The following is a 24,772-nucleotide window of genomic DNA, read 5'->3' on the forward strand; positions in this document are numbered from 1 at the left end:
TGTCTGCCCTGCGGCACTTAACTGCCACCTGGTTCTACCGTCTAGGAGGGTTTCTTGCTCCTAAGCGTGTCAGGGCGTCGCTCTTGCTTTGCTTTGCATCCTCAGTCCCGTGTGTTCTCAGTAATCTCCTGTACACTAGAGAGCACAGGTCCATCCGAGAAACGATCGTCTCGGCTCCCAGCCTGAACCTTCCCCAGGCCAGGCCTCCATTCTTTTTCTGTGACATGGGAGCATGAGTCTTGGCAAAGGCTGTGGAATCGGGGGTTGGGTCAGCCTGTGGAGTCTTTCTGAAGTCAGTGGTAAGAAGAGTGGGGGTGGAAGGATGGAGGCAGCCTCCTAGATGCCCCTCGCAGCTTCCTGCATCCCAGCCTGAGCTACTCCAGACCTGGACCTGAGTTCCTCACTCCAGCAAATGAGGACAACTTGTAGTTCTTGGTTTGATTTCATCCTGTTCTCATCCTGAATCCCTTCCTTTGCTGCCAGGAAGTGGTCAGACAGAGCCCTGACCTCTATCTGAAGCCTCCCATGAACATGCCTGGGAAAGCAGCCCCAGGGGTTGAGACCAGGACCCACCCAGGGACATTTCAGTTTGGGGTCAGGCTGAGCCTGGGTTTCTACCATCCATTCAGTGCTGGAGTCTTCGATACAAGCTCTGGGTCACTGCTGGATCTGTAGCTTCTTCTCTGTGTGGTCTTGGGCACCTTACTTCCCGTGTTTGGAACTGAGTTAAACAGTTACAGATCATCCTTAAAGATTAAATGTGCATGTAGCTGGAGCACTTGGCACATTGTACGTTTCTATCAGATTCCTAGCCTGATATCACTTGCTGCTCTCGGGATGGAGAACGTGTTTCCTTGTGCGTCTGTCACGTTCTTCTGTGGATTCTGTGGGAGCAGGCTGGGCTCTTCCTCGTGACTTTGAATCCATCTGTCCATCCATCCATCCTGTCCGTCCGTCCGTCCATCCATCCATCCATCCATCCATCCATCCATCCATTCACTCGCTGTTTGCTTAGAGCTTAGCAGCACAGTGCAGATTTGGGGGTGTAACTGTGACCTAGGCAGAGCATCTGGAGAGACCAGCCTTAAACAATAGTTGCAACAAAACACAATATGGCTGGTGATAAGGGTGAGATGGCTAATTGTGCCCAGAGCACATGGAGATGGGGCTAGGGACTTGGGGAGGCCAGGAGCTGAGGATGGAGCCAGCAGAATAAGGGTCTGTAGTAGAACACTACAATCAAGTTGGGAAAGTGTTGGGCAGGGAAGGGAGCCATGCCGGCTCTTGCATGCATTAGGGCAGTACCCACACTTGCTCCAGGCAGCCAAAACAGGGAGTGAGGGAGCATCAGCCTCCTGTGTGTTTCCTGCCTCTCCAGACTGCTTTACATCTGAGGTGCAGAAATTGGGTAAGGAAGAAAGTGACTCCAAATCCCCAGCACATCTACTGCAGACTGACGGCATGAACTGAAGGGAATGCCCAGGACTCCGGGTGGCTCGGTTCCCCTTCCCCTTCCATTGCGCTAGAGGTGTCCGGGTAGGGGTACCTGACAACCAAGAAGGGAAGCCTTGCTCTGGGGCCCAAGTGAGAGTGGTACAGGCTCTGCCAGTAATAAGACAGAAAGTGCTTCTCCGGGGAAGGTGGTGAGCTTGGTGCCGTTGGAACTATCCAGAGAGAGGCCTGAGTACAAGCATTGGGCTTGTGCAGAGCATTGTGTAAACAGCCCAAATGTTGGTTATGATCACTGGGGAGCAACTGAAGAAGGCGGGTGGCTGTAGTATGTCTGACGAGGATCCCTTCTGGTCAAGGTGCCTGAGGGCAATCTGTGGGGGTTTTCAGGACCCAGAAATAAGACTTTAGTCAGGTTGACTGTGCTTGACTTTGAAAGCCTCAGTGACCTAAGGTTCCTTTGACCACTAACTGTTGCCCATGTGCCATGTGGAGCTCAAAGAGCTGGCTGTGAGACCTGAGTCTACCACTTACTGTGTGGTCATGGACATGTGGCAGGGCTCTCTGAACTGCTGTGTTTTTCATCTGTCTAATGGAGATGGTAGGGTGTGCCTGGACCGTCTCCAGGGATTGTTTTCAGCAGTCAGGGAGAGGTGTACAGTCAGGAAAACATCTCCTAAGTGAAGTCCTTTTGTCTCGTGAGGAATTGTTATGATTCTGAGCCAATGAGCAGACAGGATGTCTGAGTGTTGGTTATTGGAGGAACTGGGAGGAACTAGGAGGGTGGGTTTCCTTAGCCCTCCAGTGTTACTACGTCGGGTGCTACTTTGGGGGAACAGGAAGGCATGATCATATTTCCCACTGCACAGGTAGGGAGTGGGGAGCCAAGACACCCTACTAGGTTTCCAACTGTGAATGACAGATGCCACTCACAAGGGTCCAGAGGAAACCCCTCACTGACTGGCGATTGCCGTTATATAGAGAGGCAAGTGTTGGCTCCAGGGTTCTATCTAACAGCCAGCATTCCAACCCTGCTGTTCTATCTTGGTCCTATTCTTTTGGCCATGTGGCCGGCGTGATTGAGCTTCTGGTTGCTCCTGACATGTCTGGTCATGGATGAAGGTTGGTGAGAGGAATCCTGTGGGCCGGGTGCCAGGCTGATTTGTAGGGAGCAAATGGTGAGTGAGCTCATTTGGGGAGTGTTTGCCTAGCGTGCACAAAGTGCTGGGCTCCATCCCTAGACCCTAGACCTGCATAAACCAGACATGCTGGCACACGCCTGTAATCCTGGCACTCGGGAGGCAGAGGCAGAAGGACAGACCAGAGGGCCATCCTCAGCTGCTTTGTGAGTTCAAGGCCAGCTTAGGCTAAGACTGTCTCAAAAACAAAATCCCAGAAGGCTGATATCCAAGCCGGCAGGTGGGCTGTTCCTCTAGGGGGATCACTAATGTAAAATGTGGGTTTGGTGTATCACGGACCTCTTCATTGTGAAGGTGCATGTCCATTGCTTGGTAAATGTGCTGACCTGGTCATGGTCCTTTCCTCTCTCCTCCTCTTCTCTGATGTCATCCCAGAGTCCTCTGAGTGGTAGGCCCCAGGCAGTTCTGCAAAACTCCTTGGAGGTATAGGAGGGATCCAGTCTGTTACCAAGTCAGCCCTGCATTGCAGCTTCTGGCTGGGGTTGCAGGGGCAGGCAGGGCTTGGGAGTTGAAAACAGCTCCAGCAGAGAGAAAATGAGGTGGGAAGAGTGAGTGGCAGCTGATGTGGCTGGGGAGACTGCAAAGCTCTGAGAGGGACTGGACACAAATAAACACACGTGTGCTCCTGCCGAGCTCAAGCCCAGAGACCGCAGCACTCATGTCTGGCTGATGTACATATTCAGCGACTAATTTATGTTATATGTTTCCAGAGGCCAGCCTCCAGGCCTGCTCACTCGGGATTCACATGGAAAGCGGTATACAGACCCGTGTAGACAGACCCTTCCTGCCACACGCTACCGTACTCAACACATACCAGCAGGAGACCCAGGCTGAGAAGCACAGCCTCCTACACACAGCCTGGAGACACCCTCAGACACATGGGAAGTCCACATACGTGTGAAGGTGTGCCCACAAACACACACAGACATTATCTACACATACCAGCATCCGTGGGAACCCAGGGACATCCTTGCCAGGTCACACAGACACTGGCTCACCCAGGTACCATGAGCTATCCCTTCCTCCAACAGCATCCAACCTTTGCACATGTGCCCGAGGTGCAACAGAGTCCAGGTGGTGCCCACAAAGAAGTTCACACATATGGGACAGACACACATTCATACACATTAGCAGTGACTCAAGGGACAAGGGTAAGGCATGCAAATGTCAGATATGGTGTTTGCCTAACCAGGGCACCCAAACACACATGCACACACACACATCCACTTGCACTGACTGTGACATTTTACCTACACACATAAACACAGGAAGTCTTGGCCAATGTCTCCCTGGAGCTACTGTGCAAGGCCCTACTATTTCCAGCTGCTCATAAGATTTCCTCTTAGCAGGCTGCTGGGAACTGGGAATGGAGTCAGGAGTGGGGTTTGCAACCACCTGGGTTTGGGGGGGTCCCAGGAGCTCAACTGAGAAAGGCTGACAGTGGAGGGGGTTTGCAGGTCTCCATGACTGAGAAACTGTGCCCCAGCTTCCCTAGGCTTCTCAGCCAGGCCCTGTGGGACTAAGGGAAATAGACGGCCTGCCACTGAGGGAACACTGCCTCAGGGTAACTTCTGATCTCTTTGGAATTTCCTGCTTAGCCTGTCTCCCTCAGCTGCAAGCTGTAGAGGCTGTGGTGCGATGGCCTGCAGGGGTGCCCATGTCTGATGCAAGCTGTAGAGGCCCATGAGGAGCTGATCTGCAGGGGTGCCCATGTCTAGTCTGGGATTTAGAGAAGTGAGAAGTATAGGCGCCCTGAAGCAGCTGAGCAGACTTCCTGAAGGAGGGGGCATCACAGCTGCGGGTTTGCCTTGGTACTCAGCTTCTGGAACAGGGCCTGGCACATGGGGGGGGGTCATTAAATAGCTGTGTGGTTCTGGTCTGGAAATGGATGATAGGTTTGAAAAGGAGGGCTGGAGCTGGTGGTACGCGCTTACTGTCCTAGCACTCAGGAGTCTAGGGCAGGAGTTCAAGGCCAGCCTGGACTATGTAGAGTGAGGCCCTGTCAGGAAAGGACAGAGTGACCAGGAAGAAATGAGAATAGAGTTGAGTCATGGGTGTGAGAGTCATGGAAGGGGAGGCCCTCTTTGGAAGGCACTAAGTGTCAGGTCAGGAGAGCCCTGACTAGAAGGTAGCCTTGTTGTTTTGTAGCAGGGCTGGGGCCTGTCTCAGGAGACCGATAAGGAAGGAAACAGGGAAGATTGTGGGGTCTCCTAGGCATACTCCCTCTTTAGAATTAGGCCCGAGGCCAAGCCTCACCTCGTCACTTCCTTCCTATGCAGGGTGCCTCTTGGAGCCTCAGTCTTCCAGTCTGTACAGTGGGAATTTGATCCCTTTCTTGCAGATACTTGGGGAGATACTCAGATCCATGGCAGCCCATCACCGCCCTGTGTACAGAAGATGGGAGGAACCTCAGGCTCTGGGGAACCTCTGTAGCAGAGGGACACCCCAGAAGAGGGCTTGGTTAAGTTCAAGGCAAGGACCTGGCCAGCAGCCAGGTTCTAACTGTAGCCAACCCCCTAGCTTCAAACAGCTGACATTTTTGCAGTCAGCACACGCCCCTCTGGTGCAGGAAGGAGGTGCCCCTGGGGCCAGCACGTTGGCTGCTGTTGCCGGCTGCCCCGAGGTGAGGCTTGAGTCCAAGGAGGCAGAAGCTGTAGTCCATCCCAAAGGACTGAAAGCAAGGGATCTGGGGTGAACAAGCCTGGGCTGCAACCCGGGTCTAGGTTTTGCTCTCTGTGCTTTCCCTCCCTGAGCCTCGGCTCTATAAAATGGGCTGCAGCGTTGCCATGAAGATTCTCAGGAGGGAGCTGGTCTTTGAGGAGTCGGTTCCCTTTGCTCATCACTCACCCTGGTTTGCAGTCCTTACCCTCGGCAGCAGAAGGCTCTGACCCCATGAGAGTCCTGGGTCCTGGGTTTCAGGCTTCCACGTGCCCTGGATGTATCTATCTATCTGTGTGGAGCCGGCAGTGTTGTAGGAACCTCTAGACACATTTCTCCTTGCGGCTTACTTATCCTCAGTCACTCTTCCCCGTGATGGCCCAAACCTGTGCCTCACTTGGAACCTGGTGATGCTTGCTTGCTGGTGGAGGACCACTCCCGGAGTCCCTATTTCAAGACAGTGGTTTCTTCCTGCCTGGACCACAGATGAAAATAGAAGTGGTTGGTGGGAAGATGGGGTTCCCCTACTACCTGAGCCTGCTTGCCTGTTCTGGGCTCTTCAATAGCACCAGACTTTGCTTGGCCACTCCTCCCTGCTCCCTCCTTGCCTAGACACCACCCCCCTTAGCCCAGCCTGTTGCTATGCATGTGGCTGAGCTGCCTGTGAGGTCATACTTCCACAGCTTTTCCACCCAGACTCCCCCATGGCTTTGCCCTTGTTTTACCCCCACCATTCCTCTACCCCCTTCCATGAGTTCAGCTGGAGCAGTGCCTGGGGACTGCTCCAGGCTAAGTTTCCTGTGTTGGATACCAAAGAGCTTTGTAGGAACTCCTTGGTGGGGCATTTATCCCACAGTGACTAGATTGTTAATCAGTGATTTTTAGTTTCATAGCATCCCCCCCCACCCGTGTTCTGCGTGGGGCAGCATGGAGCTTCCAGAATGTTTAGCTCCTCCCTTCTACCCAGGCTTCCACTGCAGTCCTGGAAGGTCAGGAGCTTGCTGGTCACATAGCCTGTAGGTGACAAGAGGGACTCAGGCTGTGTGGCTCTTTTGGCTCTTAAATCCTCAACTCCCTGCTCTCTTCTCTTATAGACTTGGCTGAAGCCCAGAGGCTAGGGGATGTTGTCAACAAACCCCAAGCCAAAGCTGCCTTCCTTCCTGTGCACTTGGCCAGGACAGGAGAGACAGTATCTGGTGCTCCCCAGAGCACACCCCAGCAGCCCAGGGCCTGCTTTGCCCCTAGAGGTGTTGGACAAGGCAGTGGTAAGCCAGATGTGACCTTGGAGGGCAATAGTCTTTGGGCATATCCCCAGCCATGACCAACATGTGTGTCCTCACACTCATGCATGCACACGCGTATACACACACACACACACACACACACACACACACACACACACAATGCAATCTGACTGAGCATTTGCCTTGTGTGCAGAGCTGTGCCAGGCCTGGAGACCACATTACTGGCTGTGGGGCCTTCCCTCTCTCAGCTTCGGTTTGCTCCTCTGTGAAGTGGGACGGTAAGAACAGTGCCAGCCACAAAGGATCATCAATGAGAAAGATCATGGCTTCTGGTCTTCACCTGGTGTCTGGCAGACATGGTCCAGTTTATGAGCCTTAAAATGAGCCTAAGTCCTGACTGTTGACCCCTCTCTCTTCAGGCTTTCTGCCTGATGGGGATGTAGGGAATAACTGTACTTTTGGCATGAGCCTGGCTAGGCCAATCTATCTGCTGTCTGTGGTGTTGGAGAGGCAGGTCCCAGAGTCTGGATCAGACACTTACAGAGCCAACAGAACAGGGCAACTGAGATCTGTGACCCCATGAAACCTGGCTGGATGTGAACCTTGACCCTGACTCCCCCAAACCCCTGCCCAAAGAGGCTAAGCTGAAGTGAGCATGCACTGGAAGACAGGAGCCCAGAGTCCCTCTCAGCCTCTGCCCGCCCTGTGACTGGAACTGGATGGAGCCTCTGAGTTCCCTTTCCCCTGCCTCTGTGTCTAGAGCCCTTGCATTTGAGCTGAGAGGGAAGTGGAGCCTTGTGCAGTTCTCTTTCTGGGGTCCAAGTGCAATGATCTCATCTGGAGCCTTGTCAGAGTCCCGGGGAGCAGGAGGAGGGACAGCAGATGGCTCTTCTGGCCTTTTGGGTGGGGTTGACATACTGTCCCTGTGGCCATTGCTGGCCACCCTTCTGGTCAGCTCTTCCAGAGCTGGGGTAGATTGCCAGAGCCAAGGTGGGTGACAAGTGGCCTAGAGCCAGGGTGGCAGATGGGTAGGCAGCCTGGGCCTTGGCCCAAGGGAGTGATAGCCACATGATGACCAAGTGGTGTGGGAGGAGCTGGGCAAGGCAGGGCCCTGTTTCTTTGTAGAGTGATTGATGTGAGCGCAGTTCCTGGTCCCATAGATAACTCAACTTTGTCCACTCCTGACTCTGCCTGCTCACTGGCTAATTGACTGGGAGCTGGGAAGGAAGTGATACGTTTGGGTTAGATTTGGAGTCTATCATGGCTGTGGCTTGATGTCCCTGTACTGGGAGTTGAAGCCTCTTTGGACATTACCTCAGAGTTCAAAGGCGGTTTGCTGCAGCTGCGCAGTGGGATGGCGATGCTCTCCTCAGCCTGGCTCTTCACCCTTTGCTCTCCCTTGAGCCCTTCTTTGTGTGCTAGGCCAGCTCTGTCATACGCGGCTCTCTAGTGACAGAGACAGGCCATCCACAGTATGAGGGAAAGAGACTGTGAGGCTGCAAGGCTTCCTTCCAAGGCAACAGGTGCTGCATACCACCCGGCACACGCCACCCAGCACGGGAGTGGCAGAGGCTGAGACCTGTGGCCACGCAGGTGATTTCTGCTGCAGGGGGAAGACTTGCATGGCTGGAGTGTGGCCCACATAAGGGGTGGTTGAGGGACAGGAGGTGAGGAGCGGGGCCAGTCCTGGTGGAGCCTGTGCTTCTGGTTCATTCTACGTGCAGTGAGAGGGTTCACCTTCATGGAGGTTTTGTTTCACTTTGCTTTTGTCTGTTTGAAACAGTGTCTGTAAAATAAAACTGACTACTGTATTCAGTTCTATAACTGTTGGTTACAGTCAAGATCTAGACTAAGGTCATAGCACCAGGTACATTAAAATTTCATTTCTTCTTTAAAGTTATCTACCCGTCCATCCACCTAGCTACCTTTCTATTATACGAGCATGAGAGGGAGAGCATGCGGTGGAGGTCAGAGGTCAGCTTGTGGAAACTGGTTCTCCTTCCGTCAAGTGGGTTCTCAGCATCAAAGTCAAATTGCCAAGCTTAGCAGTGAAGACCTTCCCTCATGGGACCATCTTCAGGCCCCAGATGGGGTCCATTAAAACAATCACTTTACTGTGTGTGAATCGTTCCTGAGGGCTAGACGTGTAGCTTAGGGCTGGAGCCCGGACTTAACCTGTGGGAGACACTGGATTTAATCCTCAGCAACCAGAGAGAAAGGAGACGCTATGACGACTTCGTTGTTCACCCAAGTTTCCTAAATCAAAGCCCTCCCTCCGCCATTGGTGTGTTCTCTGCCCTATAGCCTTGCCCGTCCAGAATGTCTCATACATGGCATCCCGCAGCATCTTCTGTGGCTGGCCTTCTTCATGGAATAATATTTTGTCATTTTTGCAACAACCATTATAGGATATGAAAATATTAGTGATTTCTTTGGTGTCCAAGTCCTGGATGCTTCTAATATAGGCTCAGTTTGTTCTTGAGTCCGCAGTGGGAGGAGACGCTAATTGTGAGAGGTCAGTGCAAAGAAATGTGTGACTTTGCCGCATAGTGACACAGAGGAGGGGTCCTGAGGGAAGCGTTCTGTCTAGGGCTCTTTCCTGGTTGGGTAGGCTCGGCACAGCCCACCTTTGCTGTGAGGTTCACAGCTCACTCTGCAGAACAGGGGTTCCTGACTTGCCTTAGCCAGCACTTTCTGTGAGGACCCATGAGATGATTCACCAGGAATGTCTGTATATATAAACTGTGGAGTTCTGTGCTGCTCTGCAAGCCTATTATTAGTAGCATTGTGAGTTCATGTTGGGTCTGCCAGCCCAGCCTGAACCTAGAGACTCTTGCGGGCCAATTTCCCAGGAGTCCTGGGAATCGGCCATCTCTGAGGGGCTGCTTCCTGCCGGTAGCTCTCTTGGGTCACTGCGTGGACAGAGAGGCATTTGACATGTAGGAAGTGTGTGGGAAGCAGGCAGTTCCCTGGGCAGGCAGACCTGGCCGCCCTCCTATGGTGGCACTGGGGTCTGCCTGAGCTCTATCTGCCCTTTCACGCACGCCCTAGATCTGGGGTCAAAAGGACAGAAGGCTCCAAAGAGAGACCAGCAGGCCAGCAGCTTGTTTCGTTCACACCTGCCCATAGTGCCTGCTACATGCCTGCTTCATACCTGCCCATAGTGCCTGCTACAATCCACATCCTAGTGATGCTGGGGACCAGGCATGGGTCAGATCCTGCCTTACCCGGCCCCACCCTTCCTCAGGCAGTTAGAGGAAGAGAGATGAGGGGAAGGTAAATACAGCCCTGTGTTGTTACCCTCAGGGACCATGCAGTTCAGAGTGTAGGTTCCGTCAGATGAGGGGAGGCGGAGATGCTCTGGAAAGATGAGAGGGTCGGGAGTTAGCCTGGCGAAGGTCTGAATAAATCTGGAAGAACGCAGTTAGCATCCCCTGGCCTACGGCCATTGCCTTATGTGGAATCCGGCTTCACCCCTCCCTAGCTTGAGCAGCTCTGGGGAACTTCTGAGGCTTGGATGCCTCCTCTACAAAATGGGAACATTTTCAATGCCTCCCTCACAGAGTTGGGAAGAGAACCGGCAGTCAGAGGTGCCTGGATGCTGGGCCTGTGTTCGCGAGCTTCCCTGAAGGCCATGCAAGGCTTTTAGTCCAAGCATATCTGGGTGCAGGTACAAGATAGAGTAGGGGTCAGACTGGAGCATGGCAAGGGGTCAAGAGTCAGCGGCTTGGACCTGAAGCAGAAGTCAGTGGAATGAACCAAAAGCCACCTGCTTTTCCCAGACTTCCTCTAATCAGCAGGCATTGCCTTTCAGTCAGAGGCAAAAAGGAATTTCGAGAAGGGGACTATCATGCCGGGCTGTTGTCCCTAGACCCTGGACTCCCCTTCTACTCCCTGTGTGCAGCCTGGGCTTAGATATTTGGGTCTGGCTTCAAGGGAAAGAGGGCAACGTGAAAGCAGAGCTGGGGGGGGGACTGCTCGACTCCTTTCTTTAGCTTCTTAGGGGTGATGCAGTCTAGGGGTCTTGATCCAGTTAATTTCAGGGTGGCCCTTGGATTGTGGGGTTGAGGATCAGGGTTCCCCAGCCTCCGAAGAGGGCACTGCACCGTGTAGCGATTTCCATCTGAGGTAGAGGATGAGATTTGGAGTGCCCCATGTTGGGAAGGGGAAACCCCAGAACCTTGTTGTGTGAGTTTGAGCCCTCCTTCCTGATGATGTCCTATAGAAGAGTTCAAGCGATGCTCCGCTCCCCCGTGACCTCTGGATTGTCTATGAAGAAGCCAGGAGGCCTGTGTCTCCACTCCCTCCAGCTGGACCTGCCACTTGCAGAGCCTCATAGGGCCACAGGACATAGGTGCTCAGAAGATGCCTGGGTTGGGTATGAACACCCGGCCTTTGGGACTAAGCAGGGTCCTGCGTTCCTGGAGCCCTTCCCCAGCAACCCCTTTCCCTGCCCCCACCTCAGTCCTGGACACCCAAAGTCTCCGCCTAAGCTCTGCAGTGTCCAGTCTCTGTTGCCCACATCCCAAGAGAAGCCCGTGTGGGCCACAAGCCCGCCTTTGTCAACTCAAGCCTCACATGGAGCTGCGCCAGGAGGGGCTGGTGGGTGTTTTGCCTGCAGCTGGAGCAAGCCTCCAGAGGCCTCGGCTCCTCAAAGCCCCTCAGACACAGGGCTGGCAAGTCCACAACAGCCTGTACTATGGTGAAGGCGGGTCCCCCGAGAGACAGCTGTTGGGGGACAGTCATTCGCGCTCTTCTCACTAGACACCCGTGTCAGGCCTGGGGCCAGGGACTTGTGCCGTGAGACAAGACTCATTTTCTGTGGGGAGGGAAAGCCCTTGCCTCAGAATCACCCCTTATGTCTCTGACTCAGTAGCTGTGGATGGGAATATGGAGTTTTGTATCAGGTACCCACTTTCTCAGGGAGCAGAACCACGTGCCTGAGCATGTTAGGCAAACACTACCAGCCGAGCCACCCCACCATCCCTGGGGCCACTGTGCTTCTTCAGTACCAGGTCGAGAAATTATGACTGATGTTTCCTGTATTTTTCAAAGCTTTCTGTTTGACCGTGTACAACTTTCACAGAAGTCAGTTTGTTAGTAGAAAGCTAAATGTGGAAGGATGTCACCTACTGTGGGCTCAGTGTCACACATCTGTGTGTTAATGTGTCCCCGCAGCATGACTTTGAGCACGCCCTGTGTCATCCCGTGACTCCGTCTGACCTAGAGAGTCACTCAGACCTCCATATCCTCCCAGTCACCGTGTTCTGTCAGAACAGCAAGGGGAGTATGTGAGCTGTTCATGGATGGCAAGGCTGAACTTGAACACGGGCCCCTGCAGCCTGAGCTATAGGGATGTACTGTCTGCCTGCATCTCCTGCCCCTTACTTCCTGTTGCCTTCTCTGCCAGCCGAATGCCTCACTTCCTCCCTTCCACTTCCAGTCTGCCCATTTGGTGTGGTGTGGAGTGGTGACTCTGTACTTGGGGGTGGGGTGTCCACTGCGGCCAACGGCAGGCTCACCACTTTGGAGTGCTGATGGACACACCCCTAGGACAGGCACTACTGGCGTGGCAGCTAGTGATTCACGGATTAGCTGTCAGTGGAGGGAGACGGCATGTGGGGGCTGGGGCTACCAGTTTGTCACTTCTGTTTTCCTTTCCCGGTTCTGAGAAATGGTTCCAGAAGCCAGGCAGAAGGATGTGGGGAAGGCTGGGGTGTGGTGTGGCCTGGATAGCGTAGCTTCTTACCTGGCATCAATCTAGCAGGCCACACCCATTTCCCCACAGAGAGCCACGGTCTGGACCTATTGCAGTCCAGACCCACGGCCGTGCTTGTCCTGCTACACCACATCCCACAGGGAACCACGGCAGCCAGGCCACGGTCTGGACCTATTGCAGTCCAACCCAGCGCCCGCTGGCAGGCAGGTGTGAGGAGAGGCCCCGATGATTCCTTTACCAAAACTATGGAGACCCTTGGGGTGAGCAAAGGGTGTGGGGAGGGGACTCCCTTTTATTCCCATATTCTTTAGGGACGATCGGGTCCCCTCTCCAGAGTGGCCTTTCTGTTTCTGGTTCCCTCGCTGCTTCCCTCAGTACCCACAGCGAGTGCTTACCCTGGGGAGTGCCTTTGTCAAGGACGCATCCCTGATGATTCAGTTTCCCTTATCAGTGTGCAATCTTATTTAACAGATATTTTTCATGCTTGTGACTCAGTTTCCACACTTGTTATGAGGCATAATTATGTGTTTCTTCTGGGAGGTGTCTGCTTGCCCCTCTATGTAGTGTCTGGTGGTCATTTGCTGTCTTTCACAACAGGAAGTCCCTCTCTCTTGTCTTTCTTCATTAGCTAGGCATGCTTTTGTTCATTCAGTTAATACTTGTTGAAAGTCTGCAGGAGGCCAAGCTGGTGCTAGATGTGGGGGCCAGGCAGGTGGGGCGACTGTGCTCACTGGGAGACCAACAGTCACACAGAATTTCGGACGAGCTGAGGGAAGTGCTGATGGGAACTGGTGACAGAGGGGCAGTAGCTGGCCTTCCTGAGTGAGGTCACCTATAGTGCCTCCCACTGAAAACTCAAGCCAGGCCTTCCAGCCCTGTGTGACTGACCCCTCTTTCCCCCCAGCCCTGTTTGCTTGTTGTTTGCTGTTTTGTTTTAGGTAGTCTCATACACTGAGGCTGGCTTTGAACACATGATCTTCCCAACTCCATATTCCCCATATCTAACTCTTTGCCCTATCTTTTAAACAAAAGTAAACAATGTTTTGTTTTGTTTTGCTACAGAGTCTCACTGTGTAGCCTTGGCTGGCCTGCAACCTCCTGTATAGACCAGGCAGGCCTGGAAGGAACTGCCTCTGTGCCTCTACCTCTGCCTTCTCTCAAATGTTGGGATTAAATGTGTGTGCCAAGGAAGACAGCTGATAGCAGGTGACTTTGCAGGGATGGTTAAGATCCAAATCTCAAGAGTGGTATAGCTGTAGGTTATCTTCCAGGCCTGAAACTCAAGTCCTGGCAGGGCTTCAGGTCTGCTGAGTGCTGTAGGGCAGAACCCCCTCGGTTCATCCTTGCTAAAGCTGCCTGCATTTCTTGGCTGGTGGCCCTTTCTCCACCAGCAGAGCCTGTCTGCCTTCCCCCTACTGACTCCTCACACTCCCAGCAGCCTCTCTCTCAGGGCCCACCCAGAGAGTCCAGGATAATGCTTCTGTCTGGAGACCCTTATCTTAGTCAATCTTCAGCACCCCGCCCCTTTTGCCACAGAAGGCATGTATTTCCAATCCTGGGAGCTCAGCTGTGGCTGCCACACCAGGCCATCAAGTCTGCTTGCCAGGTATCACCAGCGTTGTCATGGCATCTGGAGATCTGACCATTCCTTCATCCTGCAGGATGAGATCGAAGAGCTGCGGGCTGAGATGCTGGAAATGCGGGATGTCTACATGGAAGAAGACGTGTACCAGCTACAGGAGCTGCGGCAGCAGCTGGACCAAGCCAGCAAGACCTGTCGCATCCTGCAATACCGACTGCGTAAAGCTGAGCGCCGCAGCCTCCGTGCTGCCCAGACAGGCCAGGTGGATGGTGAACTCATCCGTGGTCTGGAGCAGGACGTCAAGGTCAGTCTGGGGGTCTCCACCAACCTTTATAGGTGCTCATGTTGGATGATTGAGTCATAGGCCCCACTGGGGATCCAGGTTAGCCCTGTGGCTTACTACTTGCCTTGGGCAAGTTATCCTGCCTCTCTGCTCTCAGTTTTCCCATCTGCAAAGTTGGGACCCTAGTGGATCAACAGGTCCTCCAAATGGGATGTCCCAAGATGATATGACCAAAACTCCCCCTGCCTCCCATCCATCCCCCCAGCAGGAAGTAGAAGGCTCTTGCCTATATCTGGCTTTGGCCTCTGAGTGGCTCCTACACAGTCCCTGCTCCCTTCCACAGCTCCTTAGGCTACTGAGAGAGAGATCAAAGGACTGCGGCTGGATGGTGTTGATCAGGGCTGGGCTCCTGTATGCCTGCGTTTTGTGATTTTGAACAAGTGATGTTTCAGTTTCCTTATCTGCAAAGTGGATGTAAGAACATTGAACCTAGGATATTGAAATTGTGGTTAAGACACCAGAGACACTGACCGTGATCAGCCAGTATTAATGCGTCTGATTTCTGGGTGAGGGTTCTGGGGCTCAGAGGGAGAATGTACCTATCCAGTGTGGGTGGTGGAAGTCAGACCCAGCTAACCCCAGACCTTACTGCTGGACCCTGCTGCTCCTCTGCCTCAGGAGGAAGCAGGGATGGCTCCACTCAGACAGGAGAGACATCTCCGCCTGAGCCAGCCTCTGCTCTTCCAACTCAGCCCAGTGTGAGCAGGGGGCCACTGGAGCTGGGGCTGGTACAGAACAGGGAGGAGCCCAGGAGTCCCGTGGGTGACCTCTGCATTGAGGCCCAAGAGAGGAGAGGGCCTGGGATGTTCTAGGGAAGACTCCCAAGGGCCCCAAGGTCAGACAGGTGCAGAGCCATCCACACAGGCCTGCTGCTGGAAGGCACTGAGAATCCAGCCCTGCAAGTCACTCCTAAAGATTGCTGTTCATTCCAGAACCAGTGTTGATTTAGGAAGGCTGTGGCTCCTAGCAAGCCTGTGTACCAGTGAGGAGCCTGTTTTCTTGACTGCACAGCCAGATCCTGTTTGTTTGTTTTTAAACAAAACAAAAACACCCTCCAGTTCCCTCATTGGTGGGAGACAGAGCAGGGAGGGAAGGAGAGTGGAGAAGTTCGTGGAAATCGGCCTATGGGCTCACTGGTCCTTGAGGATTTCTGGGAGGACCCTAGACAAGCCTACTGGGAGAGGAGGGAGTGGGGGGGGGGAACGCGGGGGGGGGGGGGGAACAGGCTGGTGGGCGGGGCCAGAGCAGCTGGGGTCGGGATGGGGCTCAGCCCTCCAGGAGGAGGGGAAGGGCCCCTTCTGTTGGGATTTGAATCAGCCAATCAGCATCTCCGTGCCTCCCCTGCACCCCGCCCCCCTCGCAGCTGCAGCGCTGAGCTCACGCTCTGGCTCTGCCTGAGCTGGCCACAGCCTTGCCGCCACCCTTCGCCCCAGTGTGCTAGGAATGTTAGAGGCAATTAATTCTCAGGCAGTCCTGAGAATGCTGATTTCCCCCAGGCAGGCTAAGGGAACCAGGTGGAGAGGGGTTAGAGGAGTGTACGCCTAGGGATACCTCCCTTGCTGGGCAGGCTCCTTGGCCCTGTGCCCTGCAGGCCTTTTGAGCACCAGTGGTTTTATTGGGCACATGCGTTATTAGGAAGATCTCCCACGGCCACCCCATAGCAACCCCCAGGCTCTTTGACTTTTTGCTGGTACACACAGTTAAGATCTCTTCCGACCTCAGCAGGATGGTAGAGGACGGGAGGGCCAATAGATAGAGCCCCAAGCTGCCACTTTGTGGCTGTGTGGCCTTGGGTAAGCTGCTTCACAGCTCTGTTCCTGTTTTCCCTGTGGAATGTGGAGATAAGTTTAGTTCGCTATAGAGATTTCTATGAAGATAAAATGAAATTACTAAAGAGGGTACTGTGTTATGCGTGTGGTCCCAGACTGCTGAGCTTGGGGGGGGGGGTGCTAGGATCCCACTGCTTTTCTTGTAGAAGGTCCCAGAACACATCGGTAACGTGTGTAGCCCATCCATAGATAAGGATGCTTTGGCCTTGGCTCTGTGTCCTGGGTGACCTGCATTGTTTTCTCCTTGGAGCCTCAGTCTCCCTCTGTAAAATGGGGTGACATTCCCATCATGCAGTTCTTGAGGGAATTAAGATGCTGCCCGGCCCGAGATGCTGCTTACAGTTTCCATTTTTCTCCCTGAAGATTACTGCAATCCAAGGTTCAGAGCCCAGAGCTGATGTGTCCAGGAGCTGGGAGCCTTCCGCTGCTGAGCTGCTGATGGCCTTTGGTAGGGACCAAGGCCGGCGCTGTAAACAGTGACCTCATGGCTGAGCACATTTGTTTGTGCTTTAGGCATTTGCTGTGAGTCCGGATGCTGCAGCTGCCTCTCCTCTCTTGGTCTCTCGGCCCCCTCCTTTGGGTGTAATTGTGGGGCTCAGTGAGACAGGCACATGGGGCTTACTTCTGACGTAGTAAGCCGTGTTGAGACTTGCTCTTGTTCATAGTTGTATGCCTTCAAGTTTACCCCCACAGTATCAGCTTTAGAGTTGACTCTGCCTGGTACCTTCTCAGTCATGTGACCTTGGGCAACTGACCTTTCCTTTCTGAACCACAAAGTGGGAATAGACTGTGTCCCGAGAGTGAGAAAAGCTTATGGTGAAAGCCTGAGGAGGAGCTAATTGCTTCTATAAATGCCCTGTGAGAGCCCAGGGCCCTGGGAGGCTGGAAAGCTGGGAGGCGAAGGCAGGGCCGGGCTCCAGTTCCTGCGGCCCAGTCTGGTGGCTGTGGTACCCGGAGACTGCAAGGCACTGCAGGGATCTGAGTTTGTGGGCTTTTCTGTCTAGAATTCTGCAGCTTCCGTGTGTGTGTGTGTGTGTGTGTGTGTGTGTGCGTGTGTGTGTGTGCGCGCGCACCTGGACGTACATGCATGCGCACGCTTGCACTTACTTAACTTGTGGCCCTGGGGTGGGGTGAACATGGGGATAGGGAATCCATGGAGAAGGAAGAGGATCTAGTGGGCTTCTCAGATGGACACCTTCTACCCCCCGTGGAACCATGTTTGGGAGAGGACCCTTGGCCCTAGTAGCTCTCTTTGGACAGTGGGGCAGGGTCAGGGGCAGCTCCCCACATATATTCACCCAGCCACTCCTTCAACATGCGCTGGACCCTGATTTGTTTGTTCCCCCAACAAGCACTTATCAGGCATTTACTGAATACCAGGCTCTGAGCTGTTACTGGGACACAGGTGAATGAATCCGGATAGGCATGGCCTTGATCTCCATGGTCCACCACTTCCACCTCAGTGCCAAGGCAATGAATGAATAAATGAATGGAATGTTGGTGAGGAGAGGGCTTCCTGAGTGACCTAATAGCCCCACATTGGGGACTATAGCTGTAAGCCTGGGCCAGGGTGGATAAAATCAATGCAAAGAGGCGAAGCAGTAATCGGTAAAACATTAAAAATGCTTTTGTGGCTGGGCTGGAGGTGTAGCTCAGCAGACAGAGGGCTCACCTGGCAGGCACAAAGCCCTGGCATTGGCCTTCAGCAATGCAAAGACTTAGCAAGGTGGACGACTCCTCTTAGCCCAGCTCTTGGGAGGCAGAGGTTGGAAGATCGGAAGTTCAAGGCCGTCCCTGGTTAGTAGCAAGCTCAAGGCTAGACTGGGAGGAAAAACTTCCTTGTCTGGCTGGAGATGTGGCTGAGTGGGAAAATGCTCACCTAGTGTGCACAGAAGTCCAAGGTTCATTCCCAGCACAGCCTAAAGTGAAAATCCTTGTATAGATGGTTCCTTGAACTTGTGGCCTTTGAGCAGCTCTGGTGGTTAAGTATTTTACAGAATCAAAAATAGGTCATGAAATTATGAAATAAATGCAACTTTATAATACATTAAATAGAACGAATTATTTAAAAATAATAGTAAATAAGAAGCCTTGTATTTTTTTTTTTATCACCCTCTGGACTCCAGCCACCACCCAGGCACCCCCAGTGCGTTTACCCGCTCCAGCAACCCTCATGAACAGTGTGTCCACCCATTACTGCAGACCACATGGCCATGAATGCTGGCACTGGGCTTCAATCTAGTTTTCTTCTCTGAAAAATCTTTTTCTGGTATTAAAGGATTGCCTATCCTATGTTATGGGTGAGGAAAGCTTTGTGGCCCAGCGTGGCTACAGGGGAGGCTTGTGTGCCTCCGTCTGGCGTCCTCAGAGATCTTCAGGCTGGAGGGGGCAGTGGGCAGAGGAGGGAGGAGAACCATGCCCAGTTTCCTCTCACTGTTGTTTTTCCTGGCCTTCCCTGCACACTGCCAACGGGGTCTGGCCTGAGTTGGGCTTGAGCCCAGGCAGTGGGCAGAGCCAGGGAGGGCCTCTTCTCTTCCAGAGGGAGGAGGCTCATGGTCATTTCCGACATTGGCAGGCCTGGGTGCCCGGCTGTCTGTGCTGCACAGGCTTTGCTGGCAAAGCCTTTAGACTCCCGGGGGACCCTGGCTATGCTGGCCCCTCCAAACCACAGGGAATACCAATGCAGCTCAGCCATACTCGCTGTGTGTGACCCTGGAAAAGTCACTTCTGAGGGCAGGACTAGTATCTAGGTGTCAGCAGGGCCCAGCCTACCTAGGGATAGCATCTATTTGTATTTTACCTGCTCAGGAGGGCTCCCTTCACCCCACCTCAACCCCACCCTACCACACCCAGCAGCAGGGGCCAAGGGGATCCTCCAGAGTCAGGGGTGCTTTTCCTGTTGGGCCTAGGCCCGGAATTAGAGACTGCCCCTCTGCTAGCTGCATCCAAGGGATGACTTGGACATTTGCCCAGCCTTTGTCATTCTAGCATGTTCTATATCTCAGAACAGGCCTCAGGGTCACTGTGACCTCCAGCAAGTCATGTCTGTCTCTGGACATCAATTCCTGGGAGCAGCAGCCACTGGTCAGCAGACACTCACTGTGGCAGGCGCTGGGTGAAGACTTTGTGAGCAGTAGCTGATGTGACCCTCATGTCGGCCCTGAGACTGCCCCATTACTGCTGTGCCCATTTTATACACCCTGAGAACGCTGAGGCACGGGGTCAGGAAATGACTTGCTGAAGAATCCATGGCGCTCATGTTGTGCTGGGCTTCCAAAGCAACTCTCTCCCCTCACAGGCTCCCCCGGTTGAATATAAAGACACCTGTAAGAAAGGAATAAGATCATCCCAGCTTTTGGGGGCAACATACTGGGAGCTGAGGTGCCTGGGTTTGGGTTTGGGGGTCTGTTAATCCCTATACTCATGGCTCTTGGCCTCAGTTTCCATCTCTGCTGAATGAGGGTGATGAGGTGGATGGTCTCTGGGACTCGAGGTGTGTCCTCCCCCAGCCTGAACATGCCCCCTTTCTCTCCCACCCTGGCTCAGGTCTCTAAGGACATCTCCATGCGGCTTCATAAGGAGCTGGAGGTGGTGGAGAAGAAGCGGATGAGGCTGGAGGAGGAGAACGAGGGGCTTCGGCAGAGGCTCATCGAGACGGAGCTGGCCAAGCAGGTGCTGCAAACGGAGCTGGATCGTCCCAGAGAGGTGAGGACTGCGGCCCAGCTGGCCCAGATGGGCTGAGCATTCCCTCCTGGTTGTATGTGGACTGAGGTGCGTCCTCTGGACCTCCCTGGCAGTGTTGGTTATCCGTTCATCCTTCTAGCGTGTATTTTCTGAACACCTCGTCTATATTCTACAATGGATTTCACAATAAAGTGGTGAGGGAGATACACTTACTGAGATTAATTACTCTTTCTGGGATTAATTGAGGGTGTACTCATCAATGCCCAGCATGGGTCTGGCCTTCTTGGCCTCAGTTTCCTCATCTAGAAGGCTGGGCAGTTGTCCCTGGTCACTGACTAGCTTGCGTGGACATGCTTTAGGGACTCGGGTGATGTTACCACTTAGTTTGAGAAGGATGCTTAGCCTGGGTCTCCCACTTGTCTCTGAATGTGACTTCCAGACCCCGTGTCCCCCACCCTGGTTGACGTCAGCCTTTCCTTCTGCTGTACCCTCCTCTAGCTGCGAGTTAAGCTCACAATATTTCGGGAATCTTTGCGAAGCAAAGCTGTGTTGCATTTCACGGCTGAGCAAACAGCTTCCTTGGGGGGGGGGGCGGAGTGGGTTCTCAAGGTCCTGCAGGCTGCTGGGGGCTTTGCAGAATGCCAGTGGAAAACCGCCCGCCCGGGTGGTGTTTTAGCCTAGCTACCTCCTGATTCTGGCAGCAGGGTGGGGAAGAAGGTGTGTGGTCCAAACGCTAGGCGGCCTCTGGCCTCAGAGGCACAGCTGGCCCTCAGCTGGTTGGCTGCTCGTTAGGCATCCCAGGCTGTACATTTCCGGGGCACCCACCTGCTTCCTAAGAGGGCCAGCATGCCAGTAGTCCAGAGCCAAGACATCACAGTCCCGAGGGCAGAGTAGTCCTTTGGCCGTCTTTCACAGTGGGCAAGTTGGTGCCATGTGCCAAGTACCCCACAAGTGGAGAGGGAAGGACCTGCCCTAAGGGCTGCCGTGGCATGCAATGTGCTGCGGGGTTGAGTGTGAGGTTTCCTCCCTTCGTGTAGTTGACTGCCCACAGTGGGCTGCCTACAGCACCGGGTGCCTTCTGCACACTATCTCGTTGTTCCCATCTCTGATGGTGAAAATTAGGGGTGTTACAGAATACCCTCAGAGCACAGCCTATTCCTCCCGCACAGATAGGGAAACTGAGTCCCTCTGCTGCAGCTTGTTTAGATTGCCCCAGACTTCTCTCCACAGAGATGCTACTGAAGGCAGTTCCCCTCTCTAGGTGTCAGCCTTCCCTATGCTGCGACCCTTTGATACAGTTCCTCGTGTGGTGACCCCAACCATAAATTATTTTCATTGCTACTTCATATCTGCAATTTTGCTACTGTTATGAGTCATAATGTAAATATCTGTGTTTTCTGATGGTCTGTGAGAGGGCCATTCAAACCCAAAGGGGTTGTGACCCGCATGTTGAGAAACGCTGCTCTGTGATGTCAAAATGCAAATAGTACCAGTTTACAAGGCTGTTGGGGATCACTGAGAAGTTTGTGTAACCAGAAGAGTCAGGAACGCAGCCCAGTGGTAGAGTAGGTGCCTGGCACACGGAGACACAGGGACCAATCCCTAGAACCAGAAAGAAGAGGAAACAAACAAACAAACACCTTCTGAGTGAACATGGAATACTGTGAAGACATTGGAAAGATTGAGATCATGTAACCATTCCGCAGAACCTTAAGGACAGAGTTACTGCATCACCCAGCAGTTCCAGTTCTCAGGATATCCCAGAGAGCAGGGACAGAGATGTTCGTCCCTCCGTGCTCATAGCAGCATTGTTCACAGTAGCCCAGAGACAGAGGCAGCTCAAGTGCTGAGCGATGGGTATACACGCATAAGGGGACAGTTGTTGACCCTGGAGGACTGAAGTGCTGATACACACTGCAGCATGGTTGGGCCTTGAAAACACCATGCCATGCGAAAGAAGCCGGACATGAAAGGTAAATGTTATAAAGTCCATTTATCTGAGAATCCTAGAGTAATCAGATTACTAGCCAGGGAGTAGAGGTGCTGGGCAGGAGAGGAGGGAATCGGGCTTACTGCTTAGTGGGGGGCAGAGGTTCAGTTTGGAGCCATGGAAGGGGGTGGAGACAGACTGTGCTTGTGGTCACACACAATGAGTAGATTTACGTAGGAGGTGGTGTCACCACCTGCTGTCCTAGCACCTGGGAGGCAAAAGCAGGAAGATCAAGAGTTCAGGTTGTTTTCAGCTCCACAGTGAGTGTGAGCTACCCTGGCCTACATGAGACCCTGTCTCAAAAAGGGTGCCTGGGTTCAAACTCTGGCACCAGAAAAACAAAAATAAAAGACTAAAAGACAAAAATGGTAACTTTATGTTAAATATATTTTACCATAATAAAAAATGTTTAAGATAATAAATTTATATGATATAACCTTTACCACATGTTTCAAAAGTAGAAAAGTATGTATTTATATGAGAAAGTCCCCAAGGTATGTTGTAAACTAAGAAAGGAAATTAGGAAGCTAGGCCTGGAGTCCAGACCCGTGATCCCAGCTATGTGGCAGGTTGAAGGGGAGAGTGGCATGTTCTAGGCCTGCCTACGCTGCAGGGAAAGTTTAAGACCAGCCTAGGTGCTATAGTGAGACCTTGTCTTGAAATAAGAAGCCAATAAAAGGCTGGGAACATTGCCCAGTAGTAGAACACTTGCTGAACATTCATGAAACCCAGGATTTGAGACCCACTGCAACCAAAAAAGAGAGTTACAGAACCGCATATATTGAAAAATTCCACAAGCTATTTTGAGATCTCATACATACCAGGGTAGGGTGGACTCTTGAGATATACCACCAGCCCAGAGTTAGACTTTGTGTGTGTGTGCCTGCTTGTATGTCTGTGCGCACGTGTGTCCAGATACCTTCAGAGGCCAAAAGATGGCATTGGAATCCCTGGAACTAAGCGGTTGTGTGCAGCTCAGTGTGGGAGCTGGGAATTGAGCTAGTCTTCTGTAAGAGTATCAAGTGTTCATAACTGCTGAGCCATCTCTTCAGGCCCTGAATAGATAGCCCTGAATAGGCCATCTCTTCAGGGGCTGAATAATCAGATGTATAGTCCCAGTAGTTGGGAGGCAGAGCCAAGAGAGCTAATGTGAATTTGAGGCCAGCCTGGGCTACGATGTAAGACTGTCTCACAAACAAAAGAATAAGATAAAAATGGACTGGGAATGTAGCTCTGTTGGTAAAGTGCTCTCCTAGGATAAATGCCATCCTGGATTCAATGTACAGTTCCAAATAAAATGAGCGTGGTCACACACATCTGTAACTCCAGCACTCAGGGGATGGAGACAGGATTAAAAGCTCAGGGTCATCCTTGGCTACGTAGTGATGGGATACATGTCGTGCTTAAGCTAGACATGATGGGCTCTTCTATAGCCCTATTCCAGGGATGCCTGAGGGGGCGATGGCTTAGGTCTAGGAGTCTAAGGCTAGCCTGGATAACATAGGAAGACCCTGTCTTTAAGAACAAATCAAAGCGTACTTGGTATTACTTGTGAGATTAGTTTTTTTTTTAAATACATTTCAAAACTTTATTTCAGCTGAGTAGTGATGGTACACACCTTTAATCCCAGCACTCGGGGCAGAGGCAAGCTGATCTGTGAGTTCGACGTCAGCATGATCCACAGAGAGAGTTCCGGGACAGCTAGGACTACACAGAGAAACCCTGTCCCCCCCCCCCCACAAAAAAAAACAAGAAAAACAAACAAAATAAACCTCACAACGTGTGTGTGTGTGTGTGTGTTCCCCTGTGTATCTGTGTCTGTCCTCCACAGCAGGCATGTTGGAGTACACGTTGGTTCTTTTATTTACCCCATGAATCCCAGGACATGGGAGTCTCAGGACAATCTCAGGACAGACTCGGGGCATCAAGGCTGCAGCAGGTGCCCCACAGCCCTACTTGTGGAATTTTAAATGTAAAATTTAGGTTTTTAATGTAAAGAGCCCAGAATTGACCCTGACACAGAGTAGGCGCTGAAAAAAACCCGTTCTCTTTCCTGGGAAAGAGATAGATGCCTGACATCTGGTCTCTCCTCCTGATGTGTGGTGCTGGCTCCAGATCCTGTTTATTTGCTATTTGCCCTCTCTCTCCTCCTCCCTCTACTTCCTGACATGGTTACTATGGAGACGAGGGTCCCTCAGCAATTCTTCTGCCAGAGCTACAGTCCCATTCTCGGGACTTGCCTTTGCCATCCTGACAGGTTGCTGAGGCGATGTTGTCACCAGACAGGGAATGGGAGCCCCTGCCCTGAGCTGCTGCTGTTGCTATGGAGACAGCTCTTGGAGAGACAGAAGGGAGGTGGCAGACCCTGCGATCTGCAGTGCCACCGTGGCTCAGCTGGGCTGCTGCTTAAGAATGGAATAGCAGCTGCCCCTTCCTACACTATCATCCCCCTTGTGTTCCAGCAGAAAGCCAGTGTGAGCGTGATCTGTCCTAGCATGGCTGCTATGTCTGAGTGCTTACCCTGTGCCAGGCACAGCTCCCAGCCTTGCCCATGCGTCTTCCTGCGGTTTAACCCTCCCCTGTCCCTGCTTTGTAGGTACTCCTTCTCCTTGGACATTTTAAAATTACAGTTTAACTCAGTGACCACAGAATACACCATTTTGCAGTTTAGTTTCGTGGATTGACATTGTACCGCCATCACCGTCATTAATTCCAGAAGACTCCCGTTGCTCTCGTAAGTAGGCCCACACCTGTTGGCAGTCACCCTCCACCCCTTCCCCCTCTAGCTCCTGGCAACTGCTGGCCTGTTTTCCGTCTCTATTGATTTATCCATTCAGGAGATTGCATTCAAATGAAATCGAGCAATGTGTGATCTTTGGTGATGGGCTTCTATTACTTAGCAAAAGGCTTTCTGGGCTTAGGCATTCATGTTGAAGGACCTCATTTCTTTTCATGGCTGGGTAATAATCCATTGTGTGGGTTGAGTGCCTTATTTAATAGATATTTGGGTGGCTTCCACTTCCTGCTGTCATAGAAAGTGCTGCAAAGGGCATCCGTGGTCACGTTTTTGTGGTG

At 52.7% G+C, this 24,772-nt stretch overlaps 1 protein-coding gene across 1 annotated transcript in view; it reads left to right on the forward strand.

Annotated features, from left to right (window-relative positions):
* The window catches only part of Mtcl2 (microtubule crosslinking factor 2), a 66,203-nt gene that overhangs the window by 2,410 nt on the left and 39,021 nt on the right, over nucleotides 1–24,772 (forward strand). Inside the window, exons 2-3 of the mRNA XM_050151039.1 lie at nucleotides 13,931–14,155; nucleotides 19,570–19,728. Of these exons, the coding sequence (XP_050006996.1) occupies nucleotides 13,931–14,155; nucleotides 19,570–19,728 (384 nt within the window). The remainder of the gene's footprint in view (nucleotides 1–13,930; nucleotides 14,156–19,569; nucleotides 19,729–24,772) is intronic.

Source organism: Alexandromys fortis, unplaced genomic scaffold, assembly GCF_014885135.2.
Source record: "Alexandromys fortis isolate MF-2015 unplaced genomic scaffold, M_Fortis_MF-2015_v1.1 scaffold_27, whole genome shotgun sequence".
In the NCBI taxonomy this organism is placed as follows: Eukaryota; Metazoa; Chordata; class Mammalia; order Rodentia; family Cricetidae; genus Alexandromys; species Alexandromys fortis.